The sequence below is a fragment of the Condylura cristata genome, unplaced genomic scaffold (genome assembly GCF_000260355.1).
Source record: "Condylura cristata isolate star-nosed mole 26May11 unplaced genomic scaffold, ConCri1.0 scaffold00041, whole genome shotgun sequence".
In the NCBI taxonomy this organism is placed as follows: domain Eukaryota; kingdom Metazoa; phylum Chordata; class Mammalia; order Eulipotyphla; family Talpidae; genus Condylura; species Condylura cristata.
In genome coordinates, this window is record NW_004567142.1 from 3,819,251 (window position 1) to 3,844,838 (window position 25,588).

Sequence of the window (25,588 nt, forward strand, 5' to 3'; positions counted from 1 at the left end):
AAAGTAAAGTCTGTCACCCCCTTTCCCCAGGACATGCACCCTCCCACGTCCCCCCTCCCCCAAACACACTATATACACACACAGGCCCCCCCTCTCCTCCAAGGTGTGGCTGGGGTCTCAGAGGTAGTGGAGGCAAGTGGGGGTGCTGGAATGTGAGAAGTTGCAGGCTCGCAGTGTGCCTCCTCCAGCTCTGAAACCCCAAACTTCTCCCCTCCCTTCTCCAAGCCTCGAGAATTAGCATCCTCCCAAGGGCCTGAGTGGAGAAATCGGGAAGCTGTGCCCTCTTTACACAGGCACCCACTTGTTCCTCTCCCCACTTCCCCATGGCCCTGGATGGAGGTCCCTGATGGCTGGGAGGAGAGTGGAGACCTGTGACATCCTGGGGTGGATCAGCCTCCTTCCAGGCTCCCCCAGGGAGGCCTAAGTTCTGAGACCCTGGGGCACAGGTCTGTGGTAGTGGTGCTGGTGAGGGTCCTCTGAGCAAAGGGGTCTTAAGAGACAGAGCAAGGCTGGGGGTCTCGGGAGATGGCAGATGAAATCTCTAGAGGGTCCCTGGGAGGGAGGTTCTCAGGGGAGGATCATGGAGATGGAAATGTCCTCAGGGGTGTGGCAGGTTGAGCAGGAGTTTGGGCTAACTGGGGAGGTTGTCCAGAGGAAGGGAGGAGGCTGTTACTGGGCACAGGACAGAGGGCTTCAATTCCCAGAAGAAGGGAGGCTGAGTCCCAGGAGAGGACACTGCATCTCTGGAGGTCACAAAGGAAGAAGGGCTCCCAGCGGAGGCCGAGTCTCTGCAGAGGTGCCCTAGAAGCCTCGGATGTGGCAGTATGCCTCGAGGCTGGCGAAGAGGATGTACAGGAACCAGAGGCCCAGGAAGAGCGCGGTGGTGGCGAGCTTGGGGCCGCGCGGGCCACCCAGCTCACCGCCGATGTGCGGCCGGCGTCGGTACAGCAGCACGGCGATGCCCACGAAGGCGAAGACGGTGAAGAGCGTGACGGAGAAGGCCAGCGTGCCCGTGCGCACCTCGAAGGGGCGGCCCTGCACCGCCCAGTACACGGCCGCCACAGACCAGGCCACTCCCAGGCCCAGGAAAACGTTCACCGCGTTGGAACCGGTCACATTGCCAATGGACGCATCTGCGCACTGGTCCTGCAGCGCTGCTACCTTGCTGGCGAAGGTGTCTGCGTGGGCAGAGACGGGAGGGTCAGAGGGGCGCTGTGGGCCACCCGCCGGTGAGGCCCCCACTCTCGGCTGGAGGACTCACCTCAACACACAAGCTGGGCGATCCAGTCCCCCTGGTGCCCACTGGCTGTCTGCAGGGGGGGGGCCTCCTCCCAGTCAGGGGAGCCCCCTCCGCACTACAAAGGAAGAGTCTGGCACCCATCCCTCCTATCCCTGTGTCTGCTAGCGACAGGACCCCAGGACCCGCTGCTCACTTCCTGCTTTCTGCAGGAACCGCTCTTCGCAATGCATAGGGCCCCTATTGGCTTTCCTTGAGGATCCCTGGCCACCAGTCAGCACCTGGCCAGACAACATAATGTCAAGCATCTTCCACCTGCTGCCCCATTTCCTGCTGAGTCCACACTGGTTCCTGGCAGCCCAACAGCCTGGTTTCCATGACCTCCTCCAGCGTTCCAGAAACTCTTGCTACAAACTCAACTCTCTAGTCTGCAAGGCAGGCAGCTGAAGACGGTCACCAGTGGCTGCTTCTTTCACAGAAGCCCCTCCTCCTGGCCTGCTTTTCAGACCTGCTGCGCCTGACTGCTGGGCACACTGATGTGAAGAACAAGTTCCAGGCTCCCCACACAGGGGGTCTCCCCACGGTTGGCCTTTCAGTACTGCCTATCTGCCTTCTAAGGGCTGCTCAGATTTACTGGGGAAAGGAGCCGTGGCCTCTGGGTTTCGATGGGGAGACAGTTGCTGCAGGCTCCAAGGCCCCAGCACCTTATTTCTGTGGTCCCCCCTCCTCCAACATTTGGCTTTTACTCTGCTCTCTCTTGGTTAAAGCTATGAAGTTTGGTGGCTTGGTTCCTCTTGTGCCTGCCAACGTAGTTCTATGGAGTCGTCCGTCTTAGAACAGGAAACCCACTGAATGGTTCCCAGAAACACACTGAATGGTTCCTAACAAGGCTCCCCTTATTTCTCCTCCATCACCTGCCTCTTCAGTGCCTGGCCACCTTCTTTCTATGGGGTTCATGGTTTCTAGTGTTTCCCACCACCTTTGTTCCATGGGACACTACCTTTTTGCTATAGAGGGTGTCAGGGGAAGTCAATTCACATGATCACTCCAGAGAACCCCCTGCCTCATTTCTGTTTACTCCCAATCCACCTATCCAGGTTTATATATGACTCCATCATCTTATTTCTCTAGGATCTTCCCCCTAGGTTCCTCACTTCTCTGAGACCCTCCCCCAACAAGCAGTCATGGGGGGTTACCAGGGATGGAGGTGCCCAGAGCCACGAAGACTACGGCGTTGACAGAGTCCTTGAGGCCAACAGTGCAGCCAAAGTGGGAGGCGAGGTCCCCGATGAGGGCGGTGAGCAGGCCAATGACCAGGATGCAGACGCCGAAGCAGGCCCAGCCATGGCAGTACTCAGTGGGGGGCACGCAGGCGAACAGCACCTTCCAGAACACCGTCAGGAAGTGCATGACGTAGTCAAAGCATGACGGCAGCCGCTCCTCCCGGGACCCGTCCTCCTCCTCCTCCTCGTCCCCTGTGGGCACACGACCCAGCTGGGGCACACTTGCCTACAGAGCCCCCATTTAATTTAACTTCCAGACACAGCCCCACAAAATTCTTTGTTCTTCCAGAATCCCTTGCAGCTAGGAGACCCCATAGACCCAGGTAAACAATATTCACCTTTGCAGAATCCCCATGGCTGGAGCTAACCAGAGAACATTGGTTATTTTCCCCAGAATCCCTTGAGACCAGTGATAGCTTTGTCCTCAGATAAAAATATTCATGTTCCCAGAATCCCTTGCTGCGAGAAGCAATCACATTCTCAGACACTTACTGTTCCAGAGCCAACTTGCAGCTGTGACCATGTGACCCAGTATGGCAAAGAGACAAAAATGGAGGTTTTCTAGAAAGCTCTAGGTCTCCTGAAATGGATCTGTGCTATAGATGCTTTTGTAAAGAATGCCTCATTCATCCCTAGAGTTGTTTGTGTCAACAGCTGTGACCACATTTGACCTGTCTTTTTGCCCTGCAGTAAGGTGTCATGGGCAAGCACAAGTGATGTGTTTTATCTATCTTGCCCTCAGCCGATTAACATAAAATGAGAAGCAAGCAGCACACTTATGTGTGCCAAGTATTACATCTGGTAGGACACTAATAAACTCCGTGACTCCTGTCCAGTCACCCAGAGCAAATCAGGGAAAGAAAGGCAGGTCAGACACCAAGTTATGGAACCATTCTAAGGTTCCACATACCGGCTCCTCGGAATGTCAGCAGAGCAGAGGACACCTGGTGGCAGCAAGGGAGAGACTAGTGGGTCAGGGATTCAGGTGACACATCTCCTTCCTGCTTTTCCAGCTCACTAAGCCACTTGGTTTGTTAAAGACAAATGCTTGATTTGTAAACATCTAAGTGGCTTGTTTCATGCTACATCTCAAAGAATAAGGCTTTTACTGCATTCCCAACTAAAATTGGAAACAAAAGCAATGGGGAAGACCTCCTTCCTGCTTCTTTGCATCCTTTCTTTTTGCCTGGAACGTGGATTTTGACACCTGGAGGTGCAGCAGCCATTTTGCAAACATGAGGGCAAAAGCCAAGAATGGAAAGGAGAAATAAAGAAGTTTGGGTGTTTAATGACATTACTGAACTGCTTTTAACTCTTTATATTACCTCCTACAGATTTTTTTTTTTGCTCTGTGAGAAAAATAAATTCTGTTTTGCTTAAGTCACTGGTGATCAGGTTTTCTGTTGTCATTAAATGCATCTGTAGCTGACCACAGGGAGGTCAGGGCAGGGAGGATATACTCTTGAGAGGGAGGGGGCTGGTAGCTGGTATCACTATGTCTCTTGGGATTTCTTCCTGCCCCACACTCTGCTTTAAATCCTGCACTGACTCCCCGCTACCCTCAACTTACTTCACCAGTCTGTCCCATCTAGAGGGAGTCTCCTGGTTACACATGTGCCTTGGGAGCCTTTCTCTAGTGTCAAATCCTGGATCTGCTGTGTGACCTACAACCAGTATCTTAAGCAATCTGATCCTCCAAATGCCTATCAGAGAAAGGGGAGTTAATAATTAGACTTGCCCTCCATGGTGAAGGTTAAGTGCTCTCCGTGGTGCCTGTGACTGCTATTGCTGAAAGGCACTTCAGTGTCAGGGTGAAGTGTACATGTGTGCAGAGGCACGTGGGTGAGCACTCATGCGTGTACTTGTGTGTGTTTGCAAAGATGCTCCGAACCAAGTCCAACCTGCAGAGAGCTTACAGTCAGGGGAAGGAGGTAATGGGAATGCAAAGCCCCCTGAGGACATAACAGGACATGATTCAGCTCCTGAAAGAGTGGGGGCTGCCCTTCTTGTGCTCATGTGAAGAAGCAAAAGGCATTTGCTGAACAAAGTGCAACTGGGTCAAACAACAACCCAGATGTTCGAGTTCTGTTAATTCAGAGTTCCTACAGGAAATGGCTCTCAAAGCTTCCTGGCCCTCAAAACATCTTCACAGTCACCATCACCATCCTCACCAGCATGGCTATTATTATAGTTGTTATTTCCATTATGATTTTACTCTCTTCATTCCAGCATTTCCTTGTCTTACTCACAGTTTCAGCTCTGGCCCACCTGCTAATCTTTACCAAGCCTCTCGAGGGAAGTTCTAAAGCTCAACAAGCCGACAGCTCCCCACTTGGAGTGGGTTCAAATCGCCCACCTCATCCTCCAAGACCCGGCAGGACCCATCTCCTATCAGTTTCAGCAGCCTTATCTCACAACTCACCCCACCCTGTCTTCCTTCCCCAGCGCTGTCTAGCTCAGCTCCAGCAGCTTCCCCCATTTGAAATGCGCCATGGTTTCTAGTGCACACAAAACCACACTCAAGTTCCCTGTTGTGGCATATGTGGTCTGGACCTTGTGCCCCTGTAGTATCATCATGAATGTCTTCTTCACCCCCCATACTAACCACTCTCCCCAAATGTGCACCAATCTCAAATGTTTTCAGATTCTGTACTTGGTTTTCCCTTTCTCTGAACTGTCCCTACCTCTTCCCTCCCCCTGGATAACTCTTATTTCCATTTGAAGACTCAGCTCAGAAGCCTCTTCCTCCAGGAAGCCCTCCTAACCTTCAGAGCAAGACCCCTCTTGTGGTCCTCTGTCCTAACCCTACCCAGTCTGGATTGCTACTTCCCTGGATAGTGAGCTCTGTCAGATACAGTTCTAGCTGTCTTGTTCACCTCTTTGTCCCCAGCCATGAGCTCACAGGCCTGATCAGAGGATCCCTCAGAAATGGATGCTGAGACAAAGTGGCTCCATGGGGAGATGACACTTGGTTTCTATCAGGCTATAATACAGTGCCCAGTGCTTGCTACCTGGTGTCTCCCCTCCCACAGCCAGCTCTTTTTGATCCCACTGATGACTTTCTTTTCAACCACAATTCTTCCTATACTGCCATCTCCCTGTAGGAAGCTTGATGTTGGATGGGAAGTTCCAGTTTGGTCTTTTCCTATTCCCTTGGGGCTTCAGGCCAGTCCCTCCTCTGTCTCTGGGCCTCAGTTTCCCCAGCTGTATCACAAAGGGACAGTGTTGGTCTCCACGATGGAGTTTGTGAACCCAAGCATCCTTGTGTCTCTGGCCACGGGGAGGCAGTGTGGATCCATCTGAGGCTTATAGGGGTTGGACCTGGCACAGGTAGGAGAGTTGGGTCTAGCGGTGTCTGTCTCTATGGCAACAGAGGAGACCAGCTGTGGTCTGGGCAGGCCCTGCCACTAAACCTTTCCCCACCTTCCACTGCCTGACCCCAGGAGAAAGCCCAGGCTGGGCCTCCCTCCCCTAAGTTCTCAGCGTCTGTCCCTCAGTCTTCCCATGTCTCTCTCTGGCCCTCTGCAGTTCACTATTCATTCTCTACATCTTTCCACTTTCTCTGTGATTCTCTGAATGCCAGAATGCTTCTCTTGGTATGTCTATACTTCCTATTTGTATCTTACTTTTGTCTTTCTGTATCTGTTTTATCTGTTTTCTCTATCTCTCTGTCTTTCTCCGTGTGATCTGAGGAGTCTCTTTCCCTTTCTCTTTCCATCCACTTTTCTGCCTTTCCCTGTCTCTCTCAGATTCTCTACCTCTCCCTTGGTCTTTCTATCCTGCTTTCTTTCTCCTCCCTCCCCACTTACCTGCGCTCACCGTAATAGCCTCTAAAAACTGCTCTCTCCACGAATGGGTCCCAATCACCAAAGCCAGGTTGGTTTTCTTGATGAGTTTATCCACTGTGTTCTGGGAAGAGAAGTCATTGGCCCCTGATCAGCCCAGGGAAGTTCCATGAGGTGTACTGGGTTGAGGTCACTAACCCATACTTCCATACCCCAGTTTTGCCAGCAAAAAGGAAAAAGGGTGGTGTGCGCCATCAGTGGTGTTGAAGGAGGACCCTTTCCCCCCACCCATGACCTCAGACACAAGGGCCTCTCCTTTGAGACCTCGCAGTCAGTCTGAGGAAATACCTGAGGAAGACTGCAGGAAGGTGAGACCCCAGAAAATCACCTTAAAATCATATGACTCTTCTATGATGACTTCAAGCCGGCAGTTTTCCCCAAGAACTGGCTTGCCCATCTCTGCTATCCTCCGAGCCTCTTCCTCCTCAGCCGTCAGCTTCCTGTCCCCGTCCCCTGTGGCATGAGGGGTGGGAGTTACACTCCAGGGAGGCCTAACTCACTGGGCTGGCTGGAACAGCTTTTTGAGCTGTTCTCAGAGACAGAGAAAAACTACCAGCTTCCCCCCAGGAAGCCTCTGCGGTGATGTCTCCAGCCTGCAGCAGGCTTCCACCTGATCATCACCTTCCCCAACCTGAGACCCAGCTCTTGTGGGCTGGTCCATGAAGTTCAGTTGATGGGATTCATATATTGAGGGCTGTGTGACCCTACGCAATACTTTAGCCTCTCTGTACCCCAGTGTTCATGTTTGTAAGATGTGAACAACCTGCACTAGGTAGTTATGAGAAATAAGGGAATTAGTGCTTAACACGATGCCTGGCACACACAAAAATAGTTACAAATGTTAGTTTCTTTATTATCATCACCACTGTCCTCACCATCATCACCCTTGAGGAGGAGGCCTGGTATCAACAGCCAAGCTCTGAAAACATCCCAGAGAAATGTCTGAGGTGTTGAGAAGAGGGAGGGTACCCATTTTTCGTACAATTCTTGGACCCAGACCCATCTATACCTGGCCTGAGCTCATTATTGCCTTAAAATATGTTCTACTCCAAGCCCAGCATCAAGCCAATCAGAAAAAAGTCACCCACCAGCCAGAAAGAATTTTGGAAAGCTGCTTGAGCAAGTAATGATTTGTATGATGTTAGGCTACTGAAGTTCGGGGGGCCAAATTATGTGCCCTGATGGATGCAATCTCTAGCCCAACCCTCATTCTAACCCTAAACCCTAATTCTAGCCTTGATTCCCCAAGCCACTAGCCTTAGCCACAACTCTTATCCCAATCTCTGGTCCTGGTCCTGATCCAGCCACAAATCCCTCAAACTCACCTCAAATCCCAGCATCAGCTTTGACCTAAACCTGATCCCATTCTAATCTGACCCCACCATAAATATACAAATCAACCTCTATCTTCACTCTAACCTTGCCTCCAGTTAACTCTTAATCCCAAGCCCCAACCCCACTCCAGCCCTAATCAACCCCCAAACCTGATTGTCCCTGAGCCCACCAAAACCCAGAAGGCAGTCCATGACTTATTTTACCCCCCCAACTTTAACTACAAACAAAACACAATCTAGACCTCCAATTCCCTAGCTGTAACAACTAGCCAGCTATAAGGTCAGCCCCTTTACCTCACCTCCAATCTGCCTTGAACCACAACAGGAAGAGAGCAGCTGTGGCTGTGACCCTTCCCCAAGGTTCCTTCTGCATTGTACCTCCCACCACCCAAGCCCAGGGGTAGCTCCACTCACCTTGATTGAGTAGCAGGGCTGGGGAGAGACAGAGACAGGGAGAGAGTGAGACTGTTTCCCTGGGAAGTTCACTGAGATTGAAGGACTGCCCACAGTGGAGCCCTCAAGGGTCCCCCCCACCCTGGACCCCTTACCTTTCCCATAGTCCACCCACCACCCCTCACCTGAAATCCCTCGTTTAAGCCACTGAGGCTGGCCGAGCTCAATGAAGAAATTATCCTTTTTCTCATATTCCTCGTCATCAACTATTTTCACTTGAAGAGTTTTCCTGGGGGTAGGAGGGGGTGCAGAACACAAACAGCATAAGAGTTCCTCCCCTGAACCACCAGCCAACGTGTTTATCAACCACTCAGTTTTCCAAGCACCGGCTCCATCCCAGGTTCTCTTTTTAATTCATTCATGTACTTCCTGCATGGCTTGGGAGGAAGGTGATATTATCCCCAATGGAAATAAGCCAAAGCAGTTGAGGAAGCTGAGGCGTATTAACGGGAAACAACATGTTTCATCAGGGATGAGACAGGACCTGCATTTGTATCTTAACCCCCACCCCACCCCACCCCACCCCACCCCGGGTATGCATCACCACTTTGCCCAAACACCTTTGTCTCCCATGTATATGGCTGCAGTCACTTCCCAGACAATGTCCACTTTTCACCTTCACTTCTCACAGTCTCTTCACCCAATGGCCACCAGAGTGATCTGGATCAACTTAACTTAGACATGGCTCCTCCTCAGCTCAACATTCTCTTGGCTTCCATCTCACCCAGAATGAAAGCCAAAGTCCTTTGGCCATGGCCCAATGCCATCTGGCCCTGCTCCCTTCCTGGTTACCCACCCCTCTTCCCACAGTTTACACTCTTTCCAGCTACACTGGCCCCTTCCTTGTGGCACAAACATGCCAGGTCTGCCCATGCCCCAGGGCCTTTGCAACGGCTGTTCCCGACACCTGGAATACTCGTGCTCCCAGTTTATTCCCTCAGCTCCTCCAGCAATCTGTTCAAATACCATCTTCTTTTTCAAAGAGGGCCCTTCCTTAATATTCAAAGTATTAGTATTCAATATAAACTTTCCTTAAAATTGAAATCCACCTCTGTCCTCACTCCAGAATACCTGGTTCCCTTACTCTGCTCTGTTTTCTCTTTTCCATTTTCTAGCACATCATTTAATATGTCTATCTATTGTGTTTATCATTTGCTTTCTCACATAGGTTCCTGGTGGGACTGCTCACTCGTGTTCTTTGTTGTATCCCCAATGCTTAGGACAGCACCTGGCATATTGTCTGCTCTCCCTAAACATTTGTAACTCAAATCCTTCAGTACAAGAGACCTTCAACACCCTGCCCTCTGCCCTGACAATATTCAGAGGGTTCACTCAGTGCTAATTGATTTTCTCAGCATCCCTGCTGCTATGGCAACCTGGGGATTGCAGGAGAGTAACTGCCAGAGGTCATCTGTCCCCTTGGGCACACAACCACAGCCCACCCCCTTCAAATCACAAAGACTCACAACCCCAGAAAGTCCACAGCTCTCTCTGCCACCAGCAGCACTTGCTGCGGTAGGAAGCACAAGGCTGGGGCTCAGAACGCAGAAACACAAATACCCAGCCCACACAGTCACCCAGCAGAGGAAGTGCAGCCAATCACACCACCCACACCCACACCCCATCACACCTGCAGCCATGTCCCATGCAGTGGCAGGATCGCACGGACCAGATGCCTGTTAATACCACCCAACCCAGCCTCAGGGACACAGTCAACCCAGCCCCCACTTTGGCACCAGGGAGACTCCCCTTCCTTCTCCCTTGCTCTCTGTGCCTTTTGGTGTCCCTGTTTATTCACTTCAGTGTCTTCCTCTCTGCAATTCAGTTTCTCCCCAGTCATCTTTTGTCTCTCTTCCCGTCTCTCAGTTTCTCTGTGTGTTTGTCTTTCTGACACACTGTCTACACCCTCTCTAGTCCAGGCTCTCCCAGGCTCTCTCTTTCTCGTGCTTTTTCTCCTCATCTGTTTCCCAGCATCCATAAAATAGATTAATGAAAGTCAGTATTATCCATGCAGGAGGGTCTCAGTCAGACACCCAAAAGACACATTTTAGCACGTCAATGCACACAGGACACAGTTCCACCCAAGCAGACAGCTGTGCCCACGATGGTCATGTAAGGACAAACACCCACCTCCACCCTCACTCCCTCCCAGTCTAGGGATATTTAAAATTATCTGTGGGTGAGGAAAAATGTCGGGCCCCCCAGCATAGAAGTGGGCCTGGAGCTGCCCGTGGTGCTGAAAAGCAGCAGCTGAGAGAAATGGGGGGTTCCTGAGAGGAACTCCTCTCACACCCTGACACACGCAGCTGCTTGTCGACATGGTGACATGCTGACAGGGTAACACACACACCTCCGACGCTCACGCTCGCTCGCAGATGCGCCATGATCCACTGACACGCTGTGTGACACATGGTGACTGACACGCCCTCAGGGGACCCAGGAAGAGGAGGAACTCAATTAACACAGGACAGCAAGAGGCACTAGAGCTAAACAGGGCAGGACTTCCTGAGATAAAAGGAAGCAGCCTTCCTCCCGCACCTCATATTCCCTCACCCTCACACCTGCCTTGTTTCCAGAAGACTCCATTCTACCACTGGTGATCTCTGGTCTCAGACTCTTTCTCATCCTGTCACCTATCCTTTCTCATTGACCCCCAACTGTTTTTTTTTTTTTCTCTGCTACAGCATGAGGGCCTCTCCCTCCCTGAGTGTCTCTCAATGAGATGAATGTCTCTCCCCCACATGTCTCTCCTTTTCAGCCCTCCCTCTCAGTCTCAGTCTTTCCCCCTCAGTTTCTTTCCTCCTTTGTCTCCAATTGTCTTTAACATTCTCTTTCACCCTGATTCTCTGCTACTGTCTCCTTCCTGTCTTTATCTTTCTCTAGGTCTCCTCTGCTTCTGAGTAGCTCTCTCTCTCTCTCTCTCTCTCTCACTCACTCTCTCTCTTTCTCTCTCTCTTGCATTCGCTTCCTGCCACCCCACATCTAAGTGTCTCTCTATCTCTGTGTTGATCCTGCCTGGAGCAGCCCCCTGCATCTTGGTTTCTCTAATTAGCGCCTGCCCGTCAGAGGACGGATGTGTTTCCCTAAACGCTAATTAGCCTCCTGTTCTCTGTCTACAAAAGCCACAGCTGGAGGCTGGGGGTGGGGGAGGGAAGGGTTCTCAGCCTGAGGAAGCCGTAGGGGGGGAGAAGGCTTGTGGGGGGGGGGGTCCCAGCAGCACACTGGAAGAGGGTTAGACTACAGAAAGAACTGGAACAAACAGAAAGAAAATGCTACTCATTCCCCCTGCCTATTAAATGTGACAGAGGGAACCTGGGGCAGCTCAAGCTAGTCAGAGACAGGCTGGAAAGGCAAGTCCCTGACTGAAATCTCACTCCAGTTTTAGATGTAGATATTAGGGGTAGAGAGACCCAGAGGGAGACTGCCTGGAGGGGAAAATGTAGAGATGCACAAGGGAGAGATGGAGAGACAGGAAGAGCTGTGAGGAGCTGGCACAGAGGCTGGGAGGAGGGAGATGGGGAGCACGGTGGGGACTCTGCTTGGTGGGAGGAACGTGGGCGGCAGGAGGCGGAAGACAGACGGGTTTGCGGGGGTGGAAGGGAGCTGGAAGGGAGCGGGTGAAGGGGGGAGGTGCCTTCTGCATCCCTGGCAGGCGGGTGGGGGGATGTGAGGCTACCAGCGCCTGTAGGGGAGACTGGGGCATCTGTGTAAGGGGGTGGCCTGGTGCATGAAAATACTATTTTGGGATGTGTGTCTGTGTGCCAGTGGTGCATATACCCTGTATCCAGCCCACCCCCTCAGATCCCACTCCACCTTCCCAAATCCCAGTTCCCCACTCTCCCCAGGTCATGTCCCCAGGCCCCCAGATTCCTACCAGGGCTTTTCCCAAAGCCAAGCCACATTCCTCTTAGGTTCTTCCTTCTACCCACAAACCAACCCATTCTCCCTACCCAGTCCCACTTCTTCGGCCCCATCCCATGTCTTTAGGCCCCGCTTCCTTCTGCTGTCCTCATCTACTTCCTGTGTTCCCATCAGTCCCCATCCATTGCCTGAGGGTCTCCCCTTCACCACTCCACAGCTCGCCCTCCATTTCCAGATTGTCCCACTTCAACAGGACCTTGCCCTCATCTCTGCTGAGACCCCTCGTCAGACCACACTCCAGCTCCACCGATTTAACCCTCCCTCAGTCTCTCCCAGGCCTCCCTCCTAGCTCCTCTCCTCTCCTAATGTGGCCCTTCCACCTCTCCCCCCAAACAGTCCAGTTCTCCCCCTTTTGGCAAGCCCCATCACTCCTGACTCTTCCCCCCTCTCCCGGGCTCGGAAACCCTGCCCCCAATTTAACCACCTCAGCCCCGGACCCCACCCAGCTTACGGAGTTCCAAGGCCCCGCCCCATTTTCAAGACCAGGCCCCACCCACCCACCTCCCAGGCCCGCCCCTTCCAAGTCGGTCCCCTCCTCGTCCCCACCGCCTGGCGCGCTCACATGGTCTCGTCGTCGCCAAACTCCAGCTCACCGCACGCGTCCTCATAATGCACGCCACCGCCGCGCGCCGTGCCGTCCACCGTGCGGTAAGGGAGGCGCACGGTGCCGCGCGCACCCGAGCTGCGCACCACGCGCACGTCCACGGTGCCCATACACTCGCTCACGTGCAGCAGCCTGTCCTGGAAGGAGAAGATGCCCGCGTGGTCGTCGTCTAGGATGGTGACTGTGGCCAGCAGTGGCGCCACCAGCCGCCCCTTGGGCCGCCCGCCGCCATCAGGCTCGAACATGCCCTGCGCGTCGCCCACGCGCAGGTTCAGCAACCGCACGAAGAAGTGTTCGTCCTCTTCAAAGATGTCGTCGTCGATGATGCCGATACGCAGCTCCTTCTGCGTCTCGCCAGGCTTGAACACCAGCGTGCCCTCGCTGCGACGGAGGGGGAAGAGAACTCGGGTCAGTCAGTGGCTGAGGGTGGGGGAAGAGGGGGGAGAATTTCCATCAGTCAGTCAGTGGCTGCAAGGGGAATCAGGGCATCAGGGCGGGCTTCCCTGAGGAAGAGTTCCCCTTGGGAACTCACCGGTTGGAGGGTGAACATACATTAAACAACTACTACTGAGGGCAATCAGGGTGGACTTACCCAGGAAGAGGATGCAAAGGGGAAACAAGACAGCTGGTGTCTCCTACCGTGGAACCCATGAGGATAAGACGGGCCTGCCTTAAACAGACAATGATGAAGCCTGCGACAGGCTTCCTGGGGGAGGCTTTAGTGGGCAGGAGGACTCCAGGCAGAGGGAACAGCACATACAAAGTCTCAAAATAAGAGCGAACATGGTAGGTTTCACAGCCATCCTTCTCAGGTCCTAATGTGCACCGGAATCTCTGGCATGATCTTTTTAAAATGCAAATTCTGGCTCAGTATCCCCCAAATATCAAGATTCAGCATGTCTGGCTAGCTCCCAAGGGATACAGATTGTTTTGGTATATGGTTTTCAGGGTAGGGTAGGAGATGACTTTGTCGAGCTTCTAATGAAAAAACCTCTGTACTTCTAAGGGAAGAGTCCCCTTTGTGCCCACAAGTGAGAGTCCCTACACCTCAACTGTTAACATTCACTCAACAAACACTCCCTGAGCACCTGCTCTATGCCCTGTGCTGAGCTGTGCCCTGGCCTGAGAGCCATGTCACTGTAACAATCACAAGCTTGATGATTCAATCACAGTTTATCCAACAAATATTTATGCCTCCTGTCTACCAGGTACTGTTCTTACTGTTGGAAACTCCTACCTTGGAGTTTCTGTCCCAGTGCAGGAGATGAATCCTAAACATCCTATAATGGTAGGTGCTGATTGTGCAAATACAGACAGAGGGTAGAGAATGAGGATGGTGGGTTCGGGTGGTCAGGAGAGGTTCTCTGCAGAGGTGACACCTGAGCAGGGAGGCGAGCCACATGGAAAGCATCTAGGGAACAAACTCAGTCCATTCTGAACTGTGCGTCATTTGGCAAACATCACAGAGTATGTTACACAGACCTAGTTGGGACCGCCTCCCACCGCCCTAGGCTGGCTGATACAGCCCATTGGGGCCGCCATTGCATATACTGTCTGTCGTTGACCGAAATATTAAATGAGCCATGAATGTATTTCTTCCTGGTAATGGCAACAGCCAGTACAAATGTCCTGAGGCAGGGACAGGCTTGCAGAGTTTGAAGAACATGGCCAGGCCCATCTGGCCACAGCAGAGGAAGCCAGGGGGAGAGAGATTATGTCATACAAAAACGGGCAGATCTTGTAGGGTCTGGTGGCCTCTGGTGAGGACAGGTGCCCTCTACTTTGAGTAAGCTGGGAGCCGTGGTGGTATGACTAGAGGAGAGGAGCACCCATGAGGGTCAGGGAAGGGGTAGGCAGTGACATTAGTCAGGGGAGAAGTTCTAAAGGATCAGGGAATGTGTGGGCTTCTCCCTGGCAGGGCAGCAGACACCAAAATGACTCTGTTAATGAATCTGGAATATCTATAACTCACAGCCTCCACTCCAGTTCTTCTGTCTCTTTAGTTTCCTTAGGTCAGACTGTGGGAGGGGCAGAGGGACCACAAGAGTAAGGATAAGCCACTTCTGTTGCTGTAGTGACCAGCTCAAAAGTGCTATCTCTACAGGTTACATACTAACCAGGCTGGCTGACCTATACCGGGCCTGGCTGACTACCCTCCAGCTGTGTGGATCTTGGGGCAATTAGCATCTGCAGTCCTCTGAGGCTCAGTTACCTCAATTGTAAGGTGGAGTAAATAATAGTGTGGAGTAAATAATCTTGTTGTGAGAACCGAGTTAATACAGATGGAGCACTCAACCAAAGCCAAACAGCAGTATTTGCATATTAATGTTAGACTCCTAAAGTTCGGGAGAGGTCAGAGATGTAAACTTAGGGGGTAAAAGTGTGTGGGGATTTGAGCACCTTCACCCAGTAGTTAAACTGAACAAACCCCATAAAGGAACAGGCCGCTGTTGCAGAGGAAGACATGGCATCATCTGAGTCCCAGGGATTCCTGCCAGAAGTGCATCACCTGAATGCAGTGTATGGAATTAGTCAACAACCCCCTTGAGGCCTGTTTTAGATGCTGGTTTGTTAGTTTCAAAAGTGGCAGGATCATAAAAGCCACAGAAAGTTTGGGCCTCCCTGGTGGTGCAGGGGTTAATGTCTCAGTGCTGTCTAACTCTTGCCATCACTGTGGCATGAGATCAATCCCCAACCAGGGAGCTGACCCACAGGGCATAGCAGACCTCTCCTGTCTCCCCCCTGCTCCCCTCAGCAGTGTACTGCATAGATCTGCCTGTTCTGCTCCCCACTCTGTCTCTGGTGAATCTTCCCAGCCACTGTGCACCACTGACCTACCTCAGTTCTTGTGTGCATAAATAAATGCTGAGGGGCTGATCCAGATTGGAGGAGACTAAAGAGACACTGGTCATCAACCAGCTGCCATGTGAGGTCTGGACTGGGTGGAAAGGGGTGGGGGCCTGAAAGCACATCTATAATGGATGTTCCAGAGGCACTGGCAGAAATGCAAATGCAGACTGTCAATCAGGTAATGACACTGATGCAGCATGAAGTTTCCTGCACGTGGTGGTCGGGTTGTGGTTATGTAGAGAATGTCTTTACTCTTAGCAGATGCATACTTGGATATTCATGGGTGAAGGGTCATACTGTCTGCAACTCAGTTTCAGACTGTGAAGCAATTATTATTATCATCTATTAACGAGAGAAAGTGAATGCAATGTGGATAAAATATGGACAGTGGGCGCATCTGGGTGAAGGCTATATGAGGGTTCATCAGACTGTTTTTATGGCCCTTCTGAAAGCATGCAGCTTCTCAAAATAAAATGTTGGGGAGAATAGGGAGGATTTTAGAAATAATTAGAATACGAACATGTGGGAATCCTGGAATCTTAGTGCTTTAAATCTTTACCATGTTAGGATTATAAGGGTTTAAATCTTAGAATCTTGGCACATCTGCTGTGTGGAAGCTTTAGAAATGTTTAATTTGGAGAAACCAAAACCACCCCAGCCCATGGGAAGATTAGAAAAAGGCTTACTGTAATAGGTAGACAAAACTACAAGTCCACTCCATGACTAGATCTGGTGCTATTTTACAATGCACAACCTCAACAACAACCTCAATGCACAACATGTGTCCACGTTGAGGCAGGAACTTGCTCAGGGTCCAGGGCTAAGCTTGAACTTAAACCCAGATGCCTTCTGTTCAAGTCCAAGACTAAGTTGCCTTGATAAGAGATGCCAGGCTTGTGAACCTCAACTCAGATGGAGAGCAAAGGAGGGTAGGAAGATGTCAACTCTTCCTAGGTCTTGGGTTCCATCACTAAATAGCATTTATTCCTTCATTTCAAGCATCTCAGTTCTGAGGTCATTTGCAGATGAGAAGGTGACCTCTGATCCCAGCAAGTGACACCTGAAGTGTAGTGACACAGTTCCTTATGCAGAGGCTCAGGGCTTCACATGGGGGCAGTGAAGACAAAGGATGTAAGCTGCAGTGTAAAGGAGACATGGAGTGACAAGCCCCCATATGGTGAATGTCATTTTGTTTTTTCAGTCAAAGGAGGCTGACAGGTGTGGGAAGAGACTATGGGTGGCAAACAGATTCCAGGCAACTGGAAGAAATACATGAAGAGTTATGCCACACTTGGGGAAGGCTGGGCAGGGGTGGGGTAGGAAAGATGGTCCCACAAAAGGATTCTGGGCTAACTGGGGTCGAGGAAAAGACCCATACATGTTCAAAGCAGTGGGAAGAGATGAAAACATGATAGGGGCAGAGAGGGGGGAATTGGCTACTGAAGGTCTTGGCTGAGGCACAGTGGTGGACCTAAAATTACGTGCAACAGAAAACTTAACTCCAGAAAGAGGGATGAAGGGATGAAGGGTCTGGCTGCTGCCTGATGGCAAAACCAAAGATCCGAGAACAGCTCAGCTTCAGCTGTATCTGGGTTAGGATTAAAGATTTATTTATTTATGCATATAGAACTAGGGTACAGGCCAGAGGGGCAGAGACAGTGAGAGGATTCACCAGAGGCAGAGTGGGGAGCAGAACAGGCAGATCAACAAAGTACACTGAGGGGAGCAGCGGGCAGCACAAGAGAGGTCTGCCGTGCCATATGTGGGTCACCTCCCTGGCCGGGGTTCGAACTCATGCTGAAGCAGCTTCAAATAGCTTCGCAGTGTTGCGCTTTAATCGGCTGCACCACCAAGGAGAGCCTGGGCTAGGATTAAAGGGGGTGGAACTTGAGACAAGCCCAACCACCAACACACCCAACCCATCCTCTGCTTCTTGTTTCTGCATGGCTCTTCCTAACCCGACAGTTTCATATTATATTCAGTGTGGACTTCCTATTGGCCTGTCTGTCCCAGGAGAAGGTCATCCCCATTTGAGCAGGGACTTTGTGTGTTCACATCTGGGCTGCACTGCCCAGTTCTGCTGCTGGCACATAGTTGACAGATGAACTTTCATTATAGGGAGCTTTGGGAGTCTGGCATACCATGTAACAAAATCGATGGTAAGGCTATAATTTTTAAGTGTGCTAAGGAATCAATTAGATAAAAGACTTTAGGGGGTCATGTGAGGACTGCTGAGCTCCCAAAGACTGGCACCTAGTAGGTGCTCAGTAGTTATTGCTGAAAGAGGGGAGATGCCAGTCTGCTCAAAAGGGCAGAGGTGTAAAGTGGGATGGGCAAGGAGACAAAGAAGAGGGCAAAAAGGTGGTTTGTTTATGGTGGAACCAAGGGGCCTGGGGACAATTTGGGAACCATCTTTGTCCTCTTAGCCTACTTAATTTCTCTACATAACACCATCTGATATTTGCATATTTACTCATTCATAACCTTATTGCAACTTGAGGGTAGAGACCTTGGCTGTACTTTTCACCACAAGTCTACCCCTGGCATACAGTAGGTGCTCAAAGACATTGTTACTTCAGTCCAGTCATGTGTCCCTTAACCATGGGGATCCATTCTAAGAATACAGCGTTAGGTGATTTCATTGTGGGCACACGTCAGGAAGGTGGAACACACAACCCAGATGTACAGCCTGCTCCACACTTAGCTTACATGCTGTAGCTTAAGGGGGCAGGGCCATGTAGGTGGCCAGTCATTGATTGAAATACTGTTAAGGGACCCACAGGTGTGCAGAAGGTTGTTCTCCAGGAAGCAGTACACCTCATGGAGCTGTAATAATTCGGACAGTGTGGTGATGACCTTGGGAGAGGCATCGGGACGACAGTCACACCACCATCTCCAGTTCCATGTGCCAAATGCCTGGAACAGTGCCTGGCACAGAGTGGACCCTCAAGAGTGGATGAATGAATGAAGGGAGGAATGATGTGGACCTGCCCATAACAGGGGGGAGAATGGGAGCCCCAGAAATCCAGAACATAGGGAGCCTGACGGTAGCTGGGTGGAAGAAGCCTGCAACCTCCCACACCCTCACCCCAGGCCAGTAGGGGAGCCCCGGGCAGGACGCACCTGTACTCATAGTCGGAGCCCGCCTTCGCGGAGCCGTCCTCAGTTCGGTAGTCCACGTAGAAGGTGCTGTTGCCCTCACCGCCTTGGCAAGTGACCGAGAGCAGCACGGAGCCACAGTTCTCCAGGCAGTGGTAGAGGCTGGGCTCGAAGAAGATGTGGCTGGCGCCATCATCCTCGTCCTCACCAGAACCCTCGGCGGGGCTGGCCCGACGTGAGGCGTCCACCGCGTGTCGCCGCAGCACGTTTCCAGCGCCGGTCATCAGTCGCGTGGCCTGAATGCGGTAGAAGGCGCGGCTCTTCTGCTGGTGCAGAAGGGCGTAATAGTTGGCGATGCCCACCAGCTGCTCCAGGTCCTTGTCCGGGTGCTTCTGCTTGAGGTCCTTGAGGATCTGGATGACCTCACGGCGGCTGGCGTCCAGCTCGCGGGCCTCCATGGGGCCCGGGCCGAGGCCGCCCACATCGCCTGGCACCTCGGCGCCCACGAACGTGCCATCCAGCTCTATGCTCTTAGGGGGGTCGCCCTCAGCGCCGATGATGATGCCGCTGCGCGGGTCGGTGCGGTAGCGCTTGTACACGTACTTGTAGAAGAGCAGCCGCTTGTCCGCCATCCAAGCGAACACCACGCACACCGGGAAGAACACGAGGGTCAGCAGCGCTTCCCACACCTGCGGACGGCCGCGCAGCGTCAGGACCGCCCTGCCGGCAGGGGGCGCACGCTAACCCGCCCGCTGGCCAGCGCTACCCTGGCTGGGTCCCCATCATCTTCAGCGCGAGCTTTCCCTCCCTCCCTCTCCTGTATGTCTCCTCTCTCTCTGCCCGCTCCTGGTCTCTGTTTCGCTCTTGTCTCTGTTCATGTCTGTCTCTCTGTCTAGGTGGTTGTTTCTCTTCTTGTCTGTCTCATTCTGTCAACTGGTTTTATTAAGATCTTCCCCCCCTCCTGTCTCACTGCCTAGTTCTCATCTCCAATCTCTCCCTTGTGAAGTTTTTGTTGATACCCATCTCTCTCCCTTGTGAGAGTCCCCCCATCTCCCTCCCTCCTCTTACTCCTCCCTCTTTCTTGGCCTCCACTTTCAGTTCATGTTCACCTTTTATCACCCTGAGAACCAGTTACCAAGTGCAAGGAACCCAGACATCCTCAGACGGCATCAAATCACATACCACATCGTGGTCCCAGCCCCTGTCCAGTGCCCTACTCCCCCTTTTTAAAATCCCAGCTCTCTCTCCCTGAACCCCTCCTCACCTGGGATGCTTCCACTTCTTCAGACCCACTCACTGCCCACCCAGGGTCTCCTCCCCAACTTCCCCTTGATGCCCCCCCCCCACCAACCCTAGTCAGACTCTCTTTCCTTAGAATTGGTCTGGCCCACTCCAAATGAAGGACAAGTTTGGCTCATCACAAAGGCAGTGCCCTTGTTCACATGCTATCTCTTCGGAGAGAAGGTTGAGTCCAGATGCCAATTCTAGCAGAGAGATGGATGGCCCAGCCTCTTGTCTGTAAAATGGGGATATGCCAAGACTGAATGTGGGTGTGTGCCCCTAGCACTTAGCACTGTTGGTTCCAGAAACATGGAAAATACTACAGGTAGGACATCACCATTACCGTTATTATCATTATTGTTATTATCAGTAGTAGTGTGACAGGAATAATGCAGTGATAAAAGGACATGTCGCTTCCTGTCCCACCAGACCCTCTAGATTTAAGAACTTTGTTTTCTTACATCCTAAGGGAAAAAGAACATCCTGAGAAGATAGCATTGAGATTGTTGCCCACCAAGTGATAGCAAGCAGGTTGGCGCAAACCTGAATCTCTCCATAATCCTCAGATGCACATCACGAGGATAGACATGCAAACTCTTGCCCACTTCCCCGTATGTTCCCTTGTAACATGGATAAGTGGATAAATACTCCTGCCTTCTGTCAAAGACAGTGGCTTTTCTGATGTGAGTCTTCTGCCCTCAATTCGTCAACAAATTAAACGATTGGGTTGTTGGAAAAGTCATGACGCATTTTTGCATAGAAAAATACGTCATGACTTTTCCTATAACCCAATGTTTTCCTTCTCCTCAAACTCTGTTTCCTTTTACTGGCTATGGGAAATTGAGACTGGCATTTGGTATCGGTAGTTGTACTATGAACTTGAGCCTGTTGAGGTCCAGAACTCTCCTTGTGGTCTGGGCACACACAGAAAATATCCACCTACACGTGACAGTTTGCTTTAAAGAATATTCCCGTAAAGACTCAAATGTCCTTTTCATCAAAGGCAAAGAATAAAAGGTTACTGAGCACTTGTGATCCGACTGCCCCACAGGCATGCTTAAAATCAGCCTGGAAGGAAGGGAAGATATCTTTTAAGATCCAATCACCACATCCACCTGTCACTGTGTTTACTGACAGCTCCGAGAAAAGGCAGAAGTTGGAAACGGAAACCGCACAAAGCCGCCAGGCAGCTTTGTGGAAAGAAGCCAGATTTTCAGCACAAGCTGTAACGTGAACTCTCCACCTTGTATTCATTGAATCAACCACCATGTACACTGCAGGGGCATTTTCTCTTCGTTGGAAGACAATTTCAAACCCCCAAGATTTGCTTTCTGCAGGTAAGAGTAGATTTTCATCTTCCTTCCAGAGCACCTTCTGCAAATGGGCCCTGAACTTGCCCACTTGGGGAGGTCAGTGAGACCCTTTCAGGGCTCACTGGAGATGAGCACCCTCTAGAGAGGGGTTGCAGAAATCTTGGGTTGTTTAGGGGTTGCCACTCTCATGGGGGGGGGTAGGTCTCAGCTTGGTAACATCCAGAGTCTCATGGAACCATCCCACACAATACAGAATTATTCTGTCAGCCATTCACATTCATGACACCAGCTCTGTCTTATGGGTATATGATGTATTTTCCTGAGTGATTTACTATATCCTGAATGTATTTAAAAAAAAAGATTTATTTATGCATGTGAGAACTGGGGTACAGATCAGAGGTGTGGGGGTGAGAGGATTCACCGGAGACAATGAGGAACAGGAAGATTGACTGAATTTCACTGCTAAGGGGAGCAGTAGGTGGGTCAGGAGAGGTCTTCCCGGCCAGGGAGGGCCCTGAATGTGCTCTTTTATAACCTCGTGGCTACCTGCTTCTCTGCTGGACTCCTTGCATGCAATGGTTTCTGATCTTCTTTCTCTTAAATCCAGACTTGTTCATAATAATAGGGTGCCAGCATCTGGCTCCCTTTTATTCACTTTTTATGCGGTTTTGGCAAAGTATTTACAAAGGAAGTTCAGCTGGTCCCATTAGAGGTTACTTTCCTTTACACCCCAGCTCAGGCGTTATACTGATTTTTTGGGAAGCCAGCCATGTAAGTGAGTTCATTAATGGGAAGCATAGATAACAAGGACTCTGTTCCAGGTCACTGTCCTACACCTTTCTACATAGGGTGCAAAGATTTTGCACCCTAGGCAGTTGATCCTGTGATGACCCCATATTATGGGTGGGGAAGCCAAGGCACAGAGCAGGTAGAGAACTTGCCTAAGGTTGTACAACCAAAAACAGCAGAGGTAGGATTGGAACCAAGAATGCTTTCCTGTGAACTGAGAATTTCACATCAACAGAATAAAGGCAACAGGATAGCTGTCATAAAGAGGAAGCATTGGGTAGGAAGGGCCAAGAACTCCTGCCTAGTCAATTCCTTCTGAGTTTCAAATGTGAAAACTGAGGTCGGGGCTCTCCCTGGTGGTGCAATGGGTTAAAGCACAGCACTATGAAGCTCTCCAAAGCCACTATAGTTTGACTCCTTGGCTAGAAGCTGACCCACATGGCACAGCAGATCTCTCCTGACCCTCCTGCTGCTCCCCTCACAGTGTATTTCAGTCTGCCTGCTCTGCTCCCCACTGTCTCTGGTGGGCCCTCTCACCCCCCACACCTCTGGCCTGTACCGCAGTTCTTGTATGCATACATAAATCTATTTTTTTTAATTAAAAAAAAAAAAAAACTGAGCCAAAAGAGGATTCACCTGAGGTCACAAGAGCACTTGGAGAGAAAAATCCAGAGCCAGACCCATCTTCTCACTCCACCAGTTCACTGTGTCTAGAAATTAGCATCATCTTTCTTGCATGTCAGTTCTTTCGTGAAAATGTCCAAGTTCTGGTCTCCATGCTACTCCTGAAAGGTCCCTCTGTGGCTCCTTCTCCCCCCAAAACCCTGGCATTTTAGACCCTCTGTTCCTGACCTTTCAGCCAGCTCCCAGTATGGGGAAGTGTTTTCTCCACCCCTATCCTTTACCACCTCTCTCCCATGGTGTCTCAAATTCTTTTTCACAGTCTTGGTGTAAATCCTTGTCAAATACCATTTAAAAAACCTAAATCAGGACGCCATCCCTTTTAATAGCACCTGAGAACTGTACAATACATCCTACACTTTTTGCGATGGCAGCCAGGAAACTCAGAATTGTAGTTAAGTCACTCACAGTAACTGACTGTCTCCCTCTCGCCTCTCTGTCTTCCGTTGCCACGCCATCCCTCTTTCCTTGCTGTGGATTTCTGATCCCTTGTTTGCCTTTTTATTATTGGCAAAGAGTTTTTATACTCCTGGCTGCAGATTCTTCATGAAGAGAAACTGGCAAAACCTGACAGGTATGCATGAATAGATGATACACGTGTGTGAATGAATACTTGGCTGCCTGAAATAAATTATGCATGTGTGTGAATGAATTAGACCAGGCCCATAAATAAATTAGGCAAATGTGGGTGGCAGGCATGGAACTGTGGTAAATAAATTAGGCAAATGTTTTAAAAGAAGACTAAGCAGTATGCCAGTTAAGATACTGGACAAATGAGAGGCAAATGATTATTTGGCTTTTGGTATACATTATGTAGCTCTGGGTGTAAATTTTCTCTATTGGAATAAATTATGCAGAGTGGTGTTTGCAGTGGCCTGGGTTGGATTGGATTAGACTGACATGACATAAATTATCCTAACATTAGGAATCAGCTATGAATAATGAATGTCGTTTGCAAATCCTGATTGCATAGCTGGCCAAGGCAGAGCTAGATTATGTAGCGGGGGGGCTGTATCTGTACAAGCCCATGGATAAATTATGCAAATGACACCAAGTTACCCAAACCAGTTAGCACTGTCAGAAAACACAAGGCTGGATTATGCAAGTGTAGTATGAATTATGCAAACTTATTGCAAAAGTGGGAATACATCATGCAACAGGCAGGGGAGGGGGATGCAGGAAAACATGGGAACATACCTGGCAAATACCTGGCTAGACTGACATGCACTACACTGACCACAAGGCCGCTGTTGACACACAGTGCACCCTTGTGAAAGTTAAAAGGCACCCCTTCTAGATGAATGCACAGCAAGATGGCACCCTCACCCTACCCTGGGGAGAGGAGCCTTTTCCAGGTTCTACAGCACCATTCTCATATGGCTTAGGAGTACCCATTGGGCTTCAACCCTGACCTGCCCTCTCTGGCCCAATGCTCTTGTGCATTGTGTGACCTGCACAACTGTGCCTGGTGGCCCTCTAGGATGTGGACATGCAATTCTGCAAGTATCTGAACCAGCTCTCCAAACCCAGGGAGCTACTCCTGTGGATTCTGCAGACAGACATGCACCAAGGAGGCAAGCATGCGGCCTTGCTCACCTGGACCACACCTGGGGAGAAGACAGCAAGGATGAGATAAAGCCAGACGTAGGCGAAGATACTCCAAGAGGCAGTGACGAAGAAGACTCGCAAGTGCTTGATCTTGCGGCTCTCACCAGCCGGGATGACATAGATGCACACAGCAATGACCACAAACATGTTGAAGGCAGCACTGCCCACGATGGTGCCCGGGCCCAGCTCACCCGCCTGGAAGTTGTGGCCGCAGACCTCGATTACAGACAGCAGGATCTCAGGTGCTGAGGAGCCCAGGGCCATGAGTGTGAGGTTGGACACAGTCTCGTTCCAGATGCGGACAGTGCCCACGCTGGTCTCACCATTGGCCTTGGTGATGGTGATCTCCTTCTCCTTTGATGTGATGACCTCAATGGATGCCATGAAGCGATCGGCGATGATGGACACACCCAGAAACATGTAGACCATGGCCACAAAGTAGACCACAGCCCGCGCGGCTTTGTCACCTAGCGATGGGTCATCAGGCTCCCAAACGGGCAGCAGAACCCCTGGCTGGCAGCGGTTGGAGCCCTCACACGCCCCTGTGCTGGTATCACTGTCATTGGCTGGGGGAGGTGGCAGGGATGGGGTCGGGGTGGCTGCCCCCGAGCACAGGGGAGTTCCCAGGAGGAGTACAAACCCCACCAAGGCCAGGGGCGCCATGGAGGGTGGCAGGGGCCTGTGGGGAAGGAGGAAATCTGGATGAAGGGCGTAAACCCTCCCTGTCACACAGGAATCAGACCTCTTTGGGGGTGAAGGAGGGGGGAGACGCTGAGGACAAATGGAGAGATGACCACTGACAGACTCAAAGGGTCACCGATACACAGACAGGGACATAAAGAGACACAGCGTTAAAGACCAAGCAAGAGAAGACATGGAAAGATAAAAATAAGACAGTGGGAAGCTCACACACTGCTGATGGGAATGTAAAATGGTCTAGACACAGCAGAAAAGTAGAGCTAAACATCAAGTATTAGGCATTGTCACTAAGTATGCACCCAAGTGAAACAGATCTCGTGTCTGCTGAAAGAAACATACAGGAATGGTCATAGCAGCTTTACTCAGTTCCAATCTTGAAACAATTATGGAGTACTTGTGTGGAATATTATACAGCCACAAAAAGGAAGTGACTGTGGATTATCCCAATGCAGTTGAAACTTAAAGGTATTTAATGACGAATGAAACCAGCCAAAACAGTGGGTGAGGCAAGGGACTGTGAGCCCCAACATTTATTAAATATTCTGCTGACTTGCAACTTGCCCCTCAGTTGGTTCCAGATTTTTACTATGG

At 51.0% G+C, this 25,588-nt stretch overlaps 1 protein-coding gene across 1 annotated transcript; it reads right to left on the reverse strand.

Annotated features, from left to right (window-relative positions):
• Positions 1-64: 64 nt before the first annotated feature.
• On the reverse strand, positions 65-24,970 carry SLC8A2 (solute carrier family 8 (sodium/calcium exchanger), member 2). The gene is made up of 9 exons (XM_004694239.2): positions 24,287-24,970; positions 18,651-19,315; positions 12,636-13,058; positions 8,278-8,381; positions 8,114-8,131; positions 6,694-6,818; positions 6,330-6,429; positions 2,434-2,712; positions 65-1,178 (listed from the first exon to the last, which is right to left on the reverse strand). Exons 1-9 carry the CDS (start codon positions 24,959-24,961, stop codon positions 802-804), a joined length of 2,766 nt encoding a protein of 921 aa, XP_004694296.1. The 5' UTR covers positions 24,962-24,970; the 3' UTR covers positions 65-801.
• Positions 24,971-25,588: the final 618 nt, after the last annotated feature.

Coding starts and splice junctions, on each gene's coding strand:
- SLC8A2 (XM_004694239.2), bottom strand. CDS start 24,961: ATGGCGCCCCTGGCCTTGGTGGGGTTTGTACTCCTCCTGGGAACTCCC. Junction 19,316..24,286: donor TCTCCCCAGGTGTGGTCCAG/GTGAGCAAGGCC, acceptor GGCCGTCCGCAG/GTGTGGGAAGCGCTGCTGAC. Junction 2,713..6,329: donor GGCTATTACGGTGAGCGCAG/GTAAGTGGGGAG, acceptor GTGTGCCCACAG/GGGACGAGGAGGAGGAGGAG.